Source organism: Neolamprologus brichardi, chromosome 10, assembly GCF_056152115.1.
Source record: "Neolamprologus brichardi isolate AB-2024 chromosome 10, ASM5615211v1, whole genome shotgun sequence".
In the NCBI taxonomy this organism is placed as follows: domain Eukaryota; kingdom Metazoa; phylum Chordata; class Actinopteri; order Cichliformes; family Cichlidae; genus Neolamprologus; species Neolamprologus brichardi.
The window spans coordinates 2,199,712-2,216,802 of record NC_142113.1 but is presented as its reverse complement, the minus strand read 5'-3'; the positions used below and the strand labels follow the sequence as shown (position 1 = coordinate 2,216,802).

General features: G+C 44.7%; 1 protein-coding gene across 1 annotated transcript; it reads left to right on the top strand.

Moving 5' to 3' along the window:
• ripk4 (receptor-interacting serine-threonine kinase 4) lies at window positions 1-8,280 on the top strand. Its single transcript, XM_087847048.1, has 8 exons — window positions 1-377; window positions 2,465-2,756; window positions 3,462-3,610; window positions 3,941-3,990; window positions 5,315-5,473; window positions 5,661-5,776; window positions 6,292-6,532; window positions 6,625-8,280. The coding sequence occupies exons 1-8, from the start codon at window positions 190-192 to the stop codon at window positions 7,872-7,874; spliced, it is 2,445 nt and encodes an 814-aa protein (XP_087703174.1). The 5' UTR covers window positions 1-189; the 3' UTR covers window positions 7,875-8,280.
• Window positions 8,281-17,091: the final 8,811 nt, after the last annotated feature.

The window sequence follows — 17,091 nt, the reverse complement described above, 5'->3', positions numbered from 1 at the left end:
GTGCAGCAACACAGGCCCAGCCCCTCCTTTTCACCTGAACAGAGGGAGGAGCTGTGCTGAGCTAGACGACGGGAAAAACAAGGAAGAGCCCACAAGTAGGTAGGTGGTGTGTGAGTGTACACTTCCCCTGATTTTGTGGTTGGAGTCAAAGAAGAAAAAGGAGTTTACCCTGCTTGCGGGTTTCTCAACATGGATATGGATATCCCGGATTCTCCACACGGGAATATGGGGCTGTTAAGGACCTTTGATTCCTCTGAGTTTGGAAGCTGGGAGAAAATAGGCTCAGGTGGATTTGGACAAGTATACAAAGTCCGGCATGTACAGTGGAAAACATGGCTGGCTATCAAGTGCCCTCCCTGCCTTCATGTGGATGATAAGTAAGTCTCAGCTGTTTAGTGTTCATCTTTTCCTGGTTGATGAAAAAAGTAGTATTGTCCTCTGGTGTAGTTCAGATGTTTCCTGTGTTTTTGGTCTTTCTAAGTCCCGGATGTAGAAATCAGTCTGAACCAGGTCCTTTTATGTCAGCGTGATCGTTTGAAGAAATCTGGCAAATGGTAGACGCAGGCATGAGAAAGTGAGCTCCAGATAACGTGTGACTCATCCTACGCCAGCCTAGAAACACTATGGGGGCTGTAGAGGTGCCTCAACGCTAAGCAAGAGGGCATGTTTGGATATTTCGACACTCTGAGTTGTGTTGGAGGGAGCACTGGCACGCTGATTGATCTCTGGGGCAGCTGAGAGCTGTTTGCTTTTCCTGCTATGAAAGTTTAACTGCTGATCTCCCCAATAAACAGTGTGGTGGGCAGAATGGTCTCTAGGAAATGCTACAAGTTACACCATCTAGAATTCTCCTTCATACTTCAGGCTGATAAATCCCTCGTTTGCTCTGCCGGGATCTCACAAATGAAAGGAAAGTTAGTGAGCTGTACATTTCTCGAGTGTGTTTGACCTGCCTCAAACCAGCTTTGGAAGAATGGAAGTTTCCATTTCCATGTAAGTCTGCAAACACAAACCGACTTCATCAGCCACACATTAGAAATATTAACTGACAAGATCCATTCATCCATTTTCTTCCCCTTATCAGGGTCACAGGGGGGCTGGAGCCTAGCCCAGCAGCTGATTGGTGATAAGACCGCTTCATTTAAAAAAATATAAATCATCACTGACATCAATCCTCAGCTACACTGATGCAACAAAGACCGTCAGATTTTCTTATCTAGTTGCCGCGACCAAAACAGGAACTGTGACGACTTCCCCCCAAACCTGTGGTGCAACTTCTAGCATCCGATGAGGCTGAACCAAAGATCCTATCACCCGCAAACATCTGCAGAGCGCATAAACAGTCATTTGGCTGTCGCTCAGCCACACATAACATCCAGCAGCCAGGACTCAAAGCCACCTTTGTCTGCCTGTGTCGCAGGCTGCCACTGTGTGGCACAGACAATACGAGAAGCCGCAGAACCGGTCTTACCGGGCCTCTCTGTTAAAACAGGGACATTGTTTGGTTCAGCGGAGCCGCTGAGCAGCACTTTGGATTCGATGAAGTGCTTAGCAAACAAGTGCTAGCCCATTCTTCCATGACATGTTTGATTATTCCTACCAGACAGATTCGGGGAGTCCGTACCTCCTTCACTTGTCCTGCCACAAAGAACTATTATAACCAGACACACACTTCTTTATATATATATTTAAATTAATGACAAACTACGCTTCAAACTTTCTTATGTTTGTCTAATTTCTTTTCGTTGATGATAGATAAACAGAAGCCCTACTCCAGGTGCCTCTGGAGCACATTCCTACAAATAAACTCATGAACAGTGATTTATCTCTCTCTCATCAAGAGGCTCCATTTTAAAAGCAACCTTTGCTTAAGGCACGCAGTGAGGTCATGAATGGCCCACACGATTGTGTTTGAGGTATGTCAGCAGGCCCGGCAGACTGATAAGGGGCACTGTGCGCAAAGGTTGAGCGACAGAGAACAAGAGCTGGGTTTGAGCTGCTCTGCAGACCGAGGTGGACTGTCTTGAGCAGAACCACCAGCCGGGGAAGACCCGGATTATAGTTGTTTACAGAGGTCACGCCTCGACACCCTTCAAGGTTAATGTTCAGACATATTTGGCATAGCGAAGAGCTCAGTAAGGATGATGTGTGATGTGCAGGAATTTAGGTTAGGACAAAAAGTTATGCCAACGATTGCAGCTTAATGAGCAAAGTCATGTTAATGTTTTATGGGAGGTTTGATAGATAACCATGAGCCGAGGAATGTGTGAGCCTTTGTTTTAAAAAAGCGATGACCCAAATAACAAAACAGATTTCAGCTGCAGCACCCCACCCTCCGCTTTTTTTTGCACTGTTAAAAACTGCAGGGTCACCCTCAGCGACAGAGCCTGGTTCAGGAAACGCAATAAAATGCAGTGTTGTGCAGTCCGTGATTTTATATTTTTATTTCCCTCCTTGAACACAGGGATCGCTCCGAGCTGCTCGAGGAAGCTAAAAAGATGGAGGCAGCCAAGTTCCGATACATCCTGCCCGTGTACGGGATCTGCGAAGACCCCCAGGGGCTGGTCATGGAGTACATGGAGACCGGCTCACTGGAGACCCTGCTGGCCAATGAGCCGCTGCCCTGGGAGCTCCGCTTTCGCATCATCCACGAGACCGCGGTGGGAATGAACTTCCTGCACTGCATGAACCCACCGCTGCTCCATCTGGACCTGAAGCCGGCCAACATCCTGCTGGATGCTCACTATCACGTCAAGGTAGAGAGTTTGTGATGAAGCTTAGAAGGGAGGAAACACACGCACACCGTTTGTTGTGATCTTTAGTTTTGGCCCAGGTGTGTGTTTGTTTTTAGTTGTTTGCACGATCCTTTTGCTTTCTGTAAGTTGTAATGGGATAAGCAATATGTTTATGGAAATGTGATGATGTCATGTTTTAATGCTAGAAGAAAGATCAGACATGAAGTCAAACCACAGCCCTCTTTGTTTTCAAACTGGAGGAATCCCAGTCACGAGGTGCTTTTCTGCTCCCCTTCATGTTCTTAAATTAGTCCTGCACATGTTTTCTGTCTACAGGTGTCTCCAACCTCTGTCCAACCAAAACAGCTAAGCTGTACTAAGACTAATGGGTGGGAACCGTCATTTCTAGTGTTTAATACCTGGATGTAAACACCTCACCTGGGCTTGTCCCAACAGGATTAATTTAGCTCCTATTAAATCTCCTTGTCTGTGTGTGTGTGTGTGTGTGTGGGTGTGCACTCCCCAACACAAATCTGAAGGGCCTCTCCTCTCCTGCAGGCTGGGACATGGCCGGGTTGCCCTCATCATACCGCTGAGTGCACATAATAAGAGCTTAGCAGCCTGTCATAGTCAGCGGGCAAAGTTAGTCATCACTGCCGCGGCGTTTCATGAGAAAGGCAGAGGGGTTGCTCTGTTGGAGGGTCTTATCTGATCTTTCTGTCTCAGATATCTGATTTTGGGCTGGCCCGCTGGAACGGCTTGTCACGGGCTGATGACATCAGTAGAGACGGCTTCTGCGGCACTATTGCCTACCTCCCCCCTGAGAGCATCATAGAGAAGGACAGAGTGTCGGACACCAAGCACGATGTTTACAGGTTGGGCTTTTTTTCATGCACTTTGCATGCAAGCTTTTTGTGTGAACGCAGGGGTTTTTTGTTGTGTGTTCAGTTAAGCTCTGACTCATACTAAGATTAATCACATGGATTTGGTATGATACTTTGTCTGTTAAAGGAAATAAGTAACTTATTCCTACAGTGGAAATGCAAATTTCATTCCCTAACGTAGAACCTGTAGAGTAGGATAAATGTACTTTATTTACACACTGTCGTCTACAGACTGCTGCACAACCTGACATCTCAGACCTATTCCATGAAAGATTTATATATATATTTATATTTATATGTATATTTTTGCCTGTTTTCCAGTTTCTCTATCGTGATCTGGGGGATTCTCACACAGAAGAAACCCTATCAAGGTGAGCCAGCCAACAAGATGTCCATCCAACCGTCTTTTATGATCACCAATGTCAGTCTGATAGTTTAGCTAGAACAGCAGCTCTAATAGTTCGTGTGGCATGCCTCCCCTACCTCTGTAACATCTGTAAACAATCAGTAACAAATAAAAGGTCCATGATGAGTTATCATCAGAAATCAGGGGGTGGCTGTAGCTCAGGTGGCAGAGCGGATCAGCCACTAACCAGAAAGTCAGTGGTTCAATCCCAGGCTGCTCCAGTCTGCATGCCAAATATTCTTGGGCAAGATTTTAACCCCATGTTGCTCTCCAGCATCCACTGGAGTGTGTTTGAATGTTAGATACTTAGCACTTAAGCTTAGAAGTGCTTGTGTGATTGGGTGACTGATTTAGCTGTATAAAGCGCTTTGAGTGCTCGGACAGAGTAGAAAAGCGCTATATAAGAACCAGTCCATTTACCAAAACCTTTTTTTTTTTAACTTAGTGTCTCCCCATTTTCCACTGGAGTGGCTCTGCTTGACAGATGGGCCATAAATGTACTCAATAGAAATACCTTTTTCTGTAGTTTGGCCACAAGAGATGGCTGAACTGGCTAAATAAGCTAAAGAAGCTCTAAATTCTACACAATCTTCTACTTAATAAATCGACTCAGTCCAGTTGTATCCTTTTACTTGCTGGAATCGACTTTCTAAATTTCCAGTTAACACAAGGTAAAAATAGTTGCACCCTTCAAGGCGTGTTTGTGTGTGTGGGGCTCTGCACACAGAAGCTGTAGTGTGTGTTTATTCTGTAAATTCCAGAGGAGGCAGGTGGACAGGGCCGGACTGGCAAGCACGATGTTTTTTTCCCAGGCGTATCAGGTAGCAGTTCACTTTCTGAAGCCCGGTGCCAAGGTGAGGTAGCTGGGTTGGCACTGGCACCGCCTCTGTTGATCCAGATATAATTAAAAAGTGATAAGTGGCCTGGTTACCATCCCTTCCCGTTTTCCTCCTCCACCTGCAAAGGGTATTACGGCTACAATAGGAGGTGAAGTAGCTGTAAAGCCTCCACCTGTTTGCTCTGAATCACTGACTTGGCTGATCCCACATTCAGATAGAAATGGCGAGGAGCTCGGAGTGCTTCCGTGGGAAACAACAGACCACGCACTTCTCTTTCTGAGGAGACAGAAAGGCGACGATAAAGAAGCGATGATGGCGTAACGATAGACGCTGGTTCTATGTGTCATTACCGTAAAAAGCACTATAGCAGACTCAGACTTTTGACCACGTGCTTTTTGAGTGAAACAAAAAGGACTTTTAGAAACTGAAGTGCATGATTTTGCCCCTCAGGAGAGAACAATATCCTGCAGATCATGGTGAAGGTGGTGAAAGGGGTGCGTCCAGACCTGGGAGCGGTGCCACGATGTCGACCTTCAGCCTGCACAGGCTTCCTGACCCTCATGCAGCGATGCTGGGCCACAAAGCCCGAAGCCAGACCCAGCTTCCAGGGTAGGTTGTGCCTCTACCTGCTAACCGTCGTTAGCACTATAGGAACGAGCTTGTCCCTTGAACTGCACGCTCTGTTCCCTCACTGGCTGTGTGAAAGGCAGCGCTATGGCGCTCTTCTTCCTTTTTGTATTGCATAATCCCATCCCTGCTGTTAACGCAACCTGACCTTGAGACGTTGTTGTTCCAGAAATCACATCTGAAGCCGAGGAGCTCTGCTCTAAACCTCAGGAGGAACCCAAATCACCCAGGTTATCAACATCTGACCCAGAGCCCATGACCCCTAAAGCACTCACGGGTGACCAGGTACGATACGACGGTGAAGCTTTTACTGCTTTTACATGACAAAGCTAAAATGTGACCACTCAGTGGTTCTATACTTCAGTCTCTCTCAGCTGACGTGTTCTGCCATTAATATTTAACTACTCGTCCAGACAATGAGAGGCTTATCTTTACAGAGCTCCAGACATAATTCGTATGTTTGATCCTGACCAATCATTGCATCACATATGAGGAATGTAGACTGATGGCATTGTTACAACTCTGTGCTGCTGTGTACGTGACTGGAAACAAACATCCTGTTCACAGGAAGTGATGGCTCCTATCAGCAGTGTTTAGATAAATCAGCTGTGTGAACTTTCACACCCATCTCGTTTGTGTTACACGCTGTATACTGTAACATTGTGATTCTGTAACATTGTGATTCTGTAACATTGTGATACTGTAACATTGTGATACTGTAACATTGTGATACTGTAACATTGTGATACTGTAACATTGTGTCAAACCGCACTACCCTACCTGGCTTTTCTGCTCTACAGGTTAATGACAACAAGCCAGTGCGTCCAAAGTCAGCCATGTTGCCCGAGAAGGATTACAGCCTGTCTGAGCTCCTGAGCCAGGTGGATTCTGGGATCTCTAGGAGCTTTGATCGCGTGAAGGAGGACAGCTGTCACAGCAAAGAGAGCACCTGCAAGCGACTGTCTGGGATTTCCTCTGCAGATTCTGCCTTCTCGTCCCAAGACTCCATCACGCTGTCTTTTGAGAAAGAAGGCACGTACGGTAAGCGTGCATCAAAGACCTCTCCTGTGGATTTTATAAAGTAACACGAAAAAATGTATCGTTATTTATCACTTTTCCTCCTTACTGCTCAGATTCTGCTGAGGTCCAGAAACGAAAACTGTGTGAGGCCATCAGGAACAAAGACACGGCCAAGCTGATGAAGATCCTCCAGCCTCAGGATGTCGACCTTCTCCTCGACGGAGGAGACAGTCTGCTCCACCATGCCATCAACTTGGGTAATGAGGAGGCGGTCAAATTCCTCCTCCTGAACAACGCGAATCCTAACCTCGCCAACGGCCGCGGCTCCACGCCCCTTCACCTGGCCACGGAGAAGCACCTGAAGTCGCTGGCGGAGCTTCTGCTCGGCCGGCGCAGCACCAACGTGAACGCCAAAGACGAGGACCAGTACACAGCTTTGCACTGGGCAGCCCAAAATGGCGACGAGGCTATCACGCGCCTGCTGCTCGACCGGGCGGCGGCCATCAACGAGACCGACGGACAGGGACGCACGCCAGCTCACGTGGCCTGCCAGCACGGCCAGGAAAATGTGTTCAGGGTGCTGCTGAGCCGTGGTGCTGACGTTCAGATCAAGGGCAAGGACAACTGGACGCCGCTGCACTATGCTGCCTGGCAAGGCCATCTGGGCATCGTCAAACTGCTGGTTAAGCAAGCCGGCGCCGACGTCGATGGTCAAACGACAGACGGGCGCACGCCGCTGCACCTGGCTTCTCAGAGGGGGCAGTATCGAGTGGCACGGATCCTGATTGAGCTGGGAGCCGACGTGCACATGACATCAGCTGGATCAAAGACGCCGCTACATGTGGCGGCTGAAACGGGTCACACCAGCACGTCTCGGCTCTTGGTCAAACACCAGGCAGATATCAATGCTCAGAGCGCCAATGGACTCACTCCCCTCCACCTAGCCTCCCAGCGGGGCCACCTGCCCACAGTCAAGATGCTGATAGAAGAAGGGGCAGACCCCTACAAAGCTAACGGCGCCCTACGCACGCCCTGCCACATGGCGGCAGAGGGTGGACACTGTGAAGTCCTGAAAGAGCTGCTCAATCACTGTCCAGACGGTGGCAGCCTGTCAGATGAGCAGGGCCTCAGCCCTTTACACCTGGCGGTGCAGGGCGGACACTCGAACATCATTACTATGCTGCTGCCGCAGGACTGCCAGGACTTAGTTACAGAGAGCTCTGTGCAACCAGCAGCCGAAGAGCCCGCACCAGCAGAAGCTAGGCACCTCCAGAGGAAAGTTGTCATCCTCAAACTGACGGAGCACGGCGACAAAGACTGCCCACAATCCATCAGTGCACACTGTGCCTCCGCTCCCTGCTAACAGCAGCAAAAACACTGTACAGGACTGTTTTGGTTTGTTTCCATGCTAATCCTCTGCTGCCTCACCAATAGGCAGTCTTTTTATTTTTTTTAATTGTGCCCTACAAGCACTGTAAAATTGTTGTAAATACAAACTGTAAATAGAAAGTGTTAATACCATTTTGTGTTTGAATTAAAAATGTTGTTTACTTCTTTTGTACCTATCAAACACATTTTGGTTTCTTTTGTTTTCTTTGTACGTAACAAGCATGTGTCCTCCTGGAAGCCTTTTACACGATCATTACTGCAGCTGGCATGCCTGTAAGTTATTTTTAATAGATTCACAAAAACTGACTCGTCGAGCTTTTAGGAAAAAAGCATTCAGTGTTCTTTAACTTGTTACATATCAGTGCAACATCCATTAAACATCTGAAAATCTTTCGTTGGACCCTGGTGTTTGTTTCAAAGATGTTGGTGTGCAAAAGTTTTCGTTTCCTTTTTGCATTTTGTAAGAAAGAAGATCAAATGAAAACGACATGAAAAGTCAGACGTGGTAAGAACAAACTAACTATAGTTCCTCATGTTTAATGGTTAGCTAAATTGTGCATAATTTTCAAGGTAATGCTTGTGCAATAGCCCAATTTATCTCCATGTTCTTAAATGTTTTGCAGTGAGAGAAAGCACAGATTTAACTCGTTCACTCAAAATGGGAACGAAACTGTGATAGCATCAACACGAGTGTTTGTGCAACAAAGTCCTTTCACTCTCCTCGCCACAACTTATCTTTTGTGCAGTCTTGTTCCTCTAAAGCAAAATTCAAGAAGTGCTTTCTGAGAAGCTTCTCTCGACAGCTCGTGTCGTGTTTCGCAGCCGGCGTGTCTCTGCCGACTGCTCCGGCTGCACGTGTGCGGGCATTGTAAGCCTTTATGTCAGGCGCAGTTGGCGTGTCTGCATCTGCAGCCTCACCTGGAGTGTTATTATTATTTTTATGCCTCAGCTCTGCTGAGGAGCATGTTCAGCTTGGCGCAGACCATGGGAACTGCCCCTGAGGGGGATCACAGGCTCCTAGATGATGAATGAGTGAGATGGGGCGCTGATGTGCTACCTGCAATTCCAGCCTGTTGGCTAATTCCTCAGACCACTTTAACTTTTCATCGTACTCTAAAGCTAACATGCCACTGCTGATGCCTCAAGGGCTCAGCTTTTTGTAACCAGAGAAACAGTGCGGGCGGCTGATGCTTATAATTGTTCTGTTTTTTTTAAAGACCCAGGAAATGAGCATGTTAAATATCTGCAATATGGTGTCTCTGCTTTGTGTACATAGCACTCTCTTATGCGTTGCTTGGTGATGCGTCGCATCTTCAGATAATCTTCTCTTGTTGTCGCAGCATCCAGTTAGGTTTGTGTCAGACGATAACTTACAGTATTGCTGTTTCACCCACTCTGCAGTACAGAATAAAACACTCAAAATAACTATTAGCAATGAGCGGCTATTTTTAGCTGAGTTTGTTCTGTAGGTGTTCTCTGTTGGCCCATGCATTAAGCAATGTGTGTAGTTATGTGAAGAATATAACTCGCTGAATTGAGCTTTGTGGCTGTCAGCGTGTTCAACTTGTTCAAAGAAGTGACCCCGAGTAGGTTTGCAGAAATTTCATAAGGTGACATCAAATGTGAGGAAAGCCAGCTTCAAATGTTTGGACGAGGAATAATATTACACTACCCAAAACTGTCTGACCTGTAAGCATCTACGGCACTAAAACATATATTATTGTGTTCATTCAGAACAAATTCAGATCAGAGAAAGATGTCTAGCCATCCACTTTATTCTGCTCATCCAGTTCAGGGATGCAGGGGAGCTGAAGCCTATACCAGCTGCCAAAGGCCAAGAGGCTTCTGTGTGAAACCATTCACACCTATGTGACCTATCTACTTAGAATCACCAGTTAACCTAACCCCACTAACTGCATGTCATTGGACAGTGGGAAGAAGCCAGAGTACGTGGAGAGAACACACAAAACTCCACACAGAACGGCGCTGGTCAGACGGCAGATTCAAACTAGGTGTCAGGTTCCTGGGTCTGTTGACCCAGCGTTTTAAGTTTTAGTTTATTTGGATGTTGTTTATGTTTAAGTTCATTAGATTAGCGAAGTTCATTTGGTTATTAGACTCCTTGTGTTTTCTTCCCCTGTGTTTAAGTTTCCCTCACCCTTTATTTCATGCTGCGTGTCTTATGTTATCAAGTTTGTATTATCATGTCTGTCTCATGTTTCCTGTTTTATTTTGAAGGAGTCGTGTGTTCTTTGTTCATTGTATTTAGTTTCACTTCCCTTGTCCTGTCATTAGGCTCATGTCAGTCAGCTGTTCCTCCATGTGTCCCCACTTCCCCTAATCACCTCCTGTGTATTTAAGTCCTCTGTTTTCAGTGTGTCATTGTCAGGTTGTCTGTTGTCCACGCCATGTTTCCTATGCCACGCTTCCAAGTTTCTTGTCTAGGTTTTTCTTATTGTTGGTTTAGATTTCCCAGTTTAGGTTTGTGTTAATTTTGCTTCAGTTTGCCCTTTGTTTGTACCTTTTTTACCAGCCATATTAAACGTCTCGCTTTCAGTTAACATTTCAAGTTCTGTTCCCTGTTCCTTGGAGTCTGCGTTTTGGGTCCTTTTGTCAACCCCTACAGTCTGCCCTCGCCAGACTGTGACACTAGGACTGAGGCAATGGCAGTAACCTTCATGATGCCCAAGCAATGTGTGTTTAATCTAAATTAGTTCATGTTCAGTTACTTAACAGCAATAAGCTTTCTATTCTTGTTGGTGTTACTGAATGCTGACGAGGCAATCAAACCGTACGAGCTGACTCCAGGTTAAAGAGCGAGCAATAAAGAAAGAAGCAGCATTCTGCAAATAACAACACCAACAAATTCCTAACATAACCTGCAGATACACAGCGATCATTTACATTCAAAGGAGAGCCCTCGATTTGTTTTTATTTAACCTTAAATCTTGTCCCAGTGCACCCTCCAGTCTAAAGTCCTCAAAACGCTGCAGTCGAGCCCAGAAAAGAGAAACTAACTGCCTGACTGATTAAATGCCTCCCCTCAAATATCCCCTGACCAGTCTGACACACCCCGGTTTCCTCACAATCCAAAGAAAGCTATCTGAAATACTAGGAAAAAAGACACTAAAATCCAAAGATTAGAACGTTATCTGGCCCTAAACAGAGATTATGAACTGGCAGGATGCCGCTTAACTGTCAGAGACAGAACGCCGAGATAGATCGTAACCAAATCCATCTCAGTGATGACACACTTGCAGTCAAACAAGGACGACTGATAGGAAGATTGATATTTATCCATCTTTGTGTTACTTTATTGGGATACTTGGCTGAACTGTGAATTTTGACTCTTTTGCATTATTGGTTTTTGGGAATTTTTTTGCCTCTGAATTTAAGTTGAATTGCTCAAACAGAGGAGACAATCAGAGCTCTGAGGAGAGTTGTGCTCAACCTCTTCCTGTTCACAGGCCTGGACAGGAAACTCACAGGCAAAGAGCTTTGACCGTGTTTTTCTAGAAGCAGTCTCTGAAGAAGAAGTCTCTGACTCATCGTTGTCTTCTTTATGAACCGGTGGGACAGCCTTCGCAGCACCGGTATAGTGTTACTGGGTACACCAGTTTAGATATCGCTAAATATAGATATGAGGTTTAATTATGAACATGTTAAATCAATACCAAAACCAAAGCAAAGCCTGTATTTACAGATATACACACATGTAGTGTGTAAGTAGTGGGTCAAAGGTCATTCTACGTTGCAAAAAGAAAGATTTGTGCTGCTTTTAAACTGGGTCAGGCTTGGACACGCTTCAGTTTATCACTCGATCTGGTCCACAGCTTCACTCCTCACACAGAGATGCAAAGTTTTTAGTGAAGTAAGGACACGCTGTGTTTTAGATTGATTTTCCCTCTCAAACTGTATCCAGCATCTACGGAAGAGGATTAGGGACACTGGGAAAAAAAAAGAATTCTGACTTTAATCTCAGAATTTTGAGATTTTGAGATTCTGAGAAAAAAGTCAGAATTCTGAGATTAAAGTCAGAATTCTGAGAAAAAAGTCAGAATTCTATTCAATTCAATTCAATTCAATTCAATTCAATTCAATTTTATTTATATAGCGCCAAATCACAACAAAAGTCGCCTCAAGACGCTTCATAGATACAGAGAAAAACCCAACAATCATATGACCCCCTATGAGCAGCACTTTGGTGACAGTGGGAAGGAAAAACTCCCTTTTAACAGGAAGAAACCTCCAGCAGAACCAGGCTCAGGGAGGGGCGGGGCCATCTGCTGTGATTGGTTGGGGTGAGAGAAGGAAGACAGGATAAAGACATGCTGTGGAAGAGAGACAGAGGTTAATAACAGATATGATTCAATGCAGAGAGGTCTGTTAACACATAGTGAGTGAGAAAGGTGACTGGAAAGGAAAAACTCAATGCATCATGGGAATCCCCCGGCAGCCTACATCTATTGCAGCATAACAAAGGGAGGATTCAGGGTCACCTGGTCCAGCCCTAACTATATGCTTTAGAAAAAAGGAAAGTTTGAAGCCTAATCTTAAAAGTAGAGATAGTGTCTGTCTCCTGAATCCAAACTGGAAGCTGGTTCCACAGAAGAGGGGCCTGAAAACTGAAGGCTCTGCCTTCCATTCTACTTTTAAATACTCTAGGAACAACAAGTAGGCCTGCAGAGCGAGAGCGAAGTGCTCTAATAGGGTGATATGGTACTACAAGGTCATTAAGATAAGATGGGGCCTGATTATTTAAGACCTTGTATGTGAGGAGCAGGATTTTGAATTCAATTCTGGATTTAACAGGAAGCCAATGAAGGGAAGCCAAAACAGGAGAAATATGCTCTCTCTTTCTAGTCCCTGTCAGTACTCTTGCTGCAGCATTCTGAGAAAAAAGTCAGAATTCTTTTTTTTTCCCAGTGGCCCTAATCCTCTTCCGTAAGCATCTGCTTTAAAAGAGTTTAGAAAATTATGAGGAAATAGATAAAAATACACAATAATTCAGGCAGTCAAACCGGTAAACAGAAAACGTGAGTGATTTGTGCTCCAGAATGTGTTTTGCTTTAGTCCATAACTTGATATTGAAATGCCTTTTGGAACTTTATGGATGTTTTATGAAACTTCAAGCTTATTTTATGCCACTGTCCCCGTCATCTATATGTATCTGAACTTGTGTGTTACAATTAGAGAATCGCATAATTGTAGTTTTACTTGGATTTAATGATTCTTCCTGTCAAATTATTTTTTGTTTCACACAGTTTGTGTGACTATATCCATTAGTTCCTTTAAACTTCACATAAACTTTGCTGTCACTTAAATCATTTCAGTTTCAGTTTTCAGTTTTATTTGTCATATGCAAGTTAGCACAGGGTCAACATTGCAATGAAATGTGTTTGACGAGCAGCAGTCACTCAGCAGCATGATACAGTAGAAGAAAATATAATAAAATAATAAAAAAAATAGAAATAGAATAGTAAGGAGCAAAATATTAGAGAGACGTGATAAAAGAGAAAAGATGACTAAATATATATGTATCTATAAATATAAATATATGTACACTAGTGATTAAATAAGAAAGTCTTGAAAAGAAATATGACGGGAGGGCAGATGGGATATTGCACAGGAATGAGCAGCAGAAAATTACAGTATTGCACTTTTTAAATATAAATATCAATGACAATAAAGTGAAGTGACCAGTGCAGATTAAACACTTGTGAAGCTGCAGGGTAGCTGTGAGTGCTGTGTTGTGTGTGTTTAAGTGTTGTGTTTGAGGTGTCGTATGGCTTGGTGGTAAAAACTGTTTTTAGGTCTTGTAGTCCGAGCAGACAGACTCCTGTAACGTCTGCCAGATGGTAACAAGGAGAACAGCTGATGTGCTGGGTGGCTGTGGTCCTTGATGATGCTGTGTGCTTTACGGAGGCATCGCTGGAGGTAAATGTCCTGAATGGCAGGAAGCCTCGTGCCAGTGATGTGCTCTGCTGCCTTCACCACCCTCTGTAGTGATTTACGGCTGCTGGCAGAGCAGCTTCCGTACCAAACTGTGATGCAGCTCCTCAGCACGCTCTCAAATCATTTCTCAGTAAATGTAATACAACCCCACTGACCACACACTATCTTGCGTTGCTGTATTATTCTGAAACACTGAAACACAAATCAGAGCCATCTCTGCCACTTGGGTTTGATCTATTTTTTAAAATCCACTGGATGTCCATCTGTATTTAAAAGGTAGGCCCGTTCAGTTAAGGAAGTTAACAACCACAAAGGAATGCTGAGTTATGAATGTAATGTATTTCTTTTCCCAACAAAGCCGAGTGGCTGGACAAGGTGGGAACTAATACTACCGAATAGAACAAACAGAACTTGTTTGTCAGTAGTGTAAAGCATGCACGGGTGTATGGCGGAGCCTTAAAAACGTCTCCTTTTTCTTATGCATGCTGTAGCTAAGCGCTAATTCAGGAATCTGGTATATAAATCAGGGCAGTGAGGAAAAGATAACAGGTTTTAGCAGACAGGAGGAAGCTTTGATAACCCAGCTCACAGGCCCAGGTGTAGGTCATGCAGGCCCAGGTGTAGGTCATGCAGCCAATAGCTCCTTTAATCAGCTCCTGTAAAACAGAGCACAGCACAACCCGCAACACAAAAACCAAAACAGACACTTTGTCCTTACGGGTTGTGTGACAACCTGTAGGAACAAAGTGTCTGAGGCGGAATTCAAATCGGGAACCTGGACAGCACCTGAATCAAACATCCTTAACCTTGTCCCCCCTTATTTATACTAGTAAATTCAAAATATTTACTCGTTACAATTTTATCATACTCACCAAATTTACAGCAACAACAACCCAGCCAGCATGTCCCACTCTGTGACTCAGCAACTCCAGTGCCTGGAGAAGCACTTTTAAAGTTAGTTTGCTGACACAGAATACCACACATGCTTCGTCTTAGCCTTTAAAAGTAAAGTCAGAGCAAACACAGATGAAACATTCTCACAAAATCTATAACTGCAGTGACCCATGGAGCCCAGAAGAAGCACAAACCTCTTCCTGGTTGGCAAAAATGGATTTTGTTCTGTAGCAGAGTCCCGCAGCATGCAGGTGGAAACTTATACACAACCAGACCAGCAAATGAGGAAGGCTCTGCAGTTTCTCCCATCAGCACAGCTGAAACATGCAGTTGCACCATTTCCCATGTTTCAAAGACCTGTGTAAAAGAATTTACCCAGACTGATATGACAGAAGTGCATTTCTCTCCAAACTCTGGAAATGGGTAATGCCTGGGGTTGGTCAGGTGCCACACCCGTCTTAGTTGTAAGTCTTATGGAAATCCAAATACCGCAATACCCCATGTCACACATCACTTCTAGAACTTCAGGGACATCAGGTATCTCTGCATCTGTGCTAAATGTCACAGTCTGAGTTGGTCTTCCAAGCTATCAGGTAATTGAGCATCAGACTTTTTGCTTTATGCTTACAGGGCAAATGCTGCCCTGGGGCACTAAATTAGATTACTCATGCAATGAGGGGAAAGCCAAGGCCCAGGAGAAACACAGGCCAGACCGTCAGCATCTATGTTACTCATACTTAGTAAACCTTTCCAGTTAATTTTACTGATATTTTATTTTTTGTTTTTCAGTTTAACTTCTCATTGCTGCTCAGAAGCTAACCCAGCCTCAGGGTCAGATGATTCAGCCCAATGAGCCTGCAGGATGCAACTTTTTTGGATCAGTTTTTTGATCATGAATATGCAAATTCTCATGACCGACTGACCTCCCAGCCCATTGTTCCTTCAGTGGGCTGGTTTCAGTCATTATGCAAATGTCCTGTTTATAAGGTTGAAACCTGCAGTCAGCTGAGACTGAAGAGGTCACCTGGATGATGACGAAACGTTTCTCCCACTGAAAGCGTCCAGATGAACAGAAGCAACCTTTGGGGATTAGCTTACCTGGATGATTGAGCATCAAGACAGAACAATGGATGGAAAACAGCTGGAACCTCACACAACCAAACAGCAGCACTGACATTTTAACTGCCTAAAAGAGAATAAACGGCTCGTAGGCCTAACAGGGACAGAACAGTAGCAACCTTATACAAACAGGTGTAGGCACAACCAAGCTCCAAACACACAAATCACAAGGCAAAGACAGCTCGGTGACCATAACTTCTTACAAAACGGTGTTTTACGAGTCACTACTCCAATAAACTCATAACTCTCTGCTTACCACCTGTCAGGGTCTCCGGGAGAACCAGATTATACCCTCGTAAATCCAAGCTGGTCAACAGCAGAATGCCAGACCACAGCGACACTATCACCAGCACTATTAACCATTTCAAAACAAAAGTCAGAGTTTGCCTGTTGAGCAAAGTAGATGTGAATTGTTCCACAAAGCTAATTGTGTCACAGTACAGCAAAACAGAGGCAGACAGGATGATGTAGCAGGCACGAGCTGCTACAACACAAACTTAGCTGAGCTGCTTTAACCGAGGAAACCAAATCAAAGCAGTGAGCCTTTCTAACCAAGCTCACTGGCCCCAGGTGTAGCACATGCAGCCAAGTCTCCCATCAGCCCCGGCAGAACAACACACGACACAAACCACAACAGAGACGCGTAGTTTCTAGGCAGCTGTTGTTAACATCACATTTTATGTCATCACATACAAACAATGTGAGATCTTTGTAAAAGACACTAAGGGTAATTCTACTAACAGGCATATATCAGTATTCTGACATATTACACTGTAACAGGGATGGTTTGATATTTTAGATTTAATAGATGAACTTTGTACGGGGCAAGGCTGTGCATCGTGATGTTTGTGGGAGCATGCCTCTTTGAACTGTCAAAAGGTGAAGCAAAGAGATAAATGTAGTCTGTGCTCATCACTCATTCATGCTTATAGTCAAAATATTGGAGATAGGGATCTTTCTGGCATGCTGACATGTACAAGACCCCAGCAAGGTCAAGGCTGTTTGCATATATCTCTGACCTTTGCGTCTCAGACTGCCGGGTCGTCTGCAAGAGAGCCTGTGCACTACTGAAAAAGAAAAGGATATCTTAAAGGAGTTTGCCTGCTCTTGCCCGCAGTTTGAAGGAAGTCATCATGCCGGTAAAGCTAAAGCTGACCAACCAGTGCTAATCCCCAGAACTTTGATTAATGTAAGGGATTTGTATTGTTTGTCGTGGTTTAAGT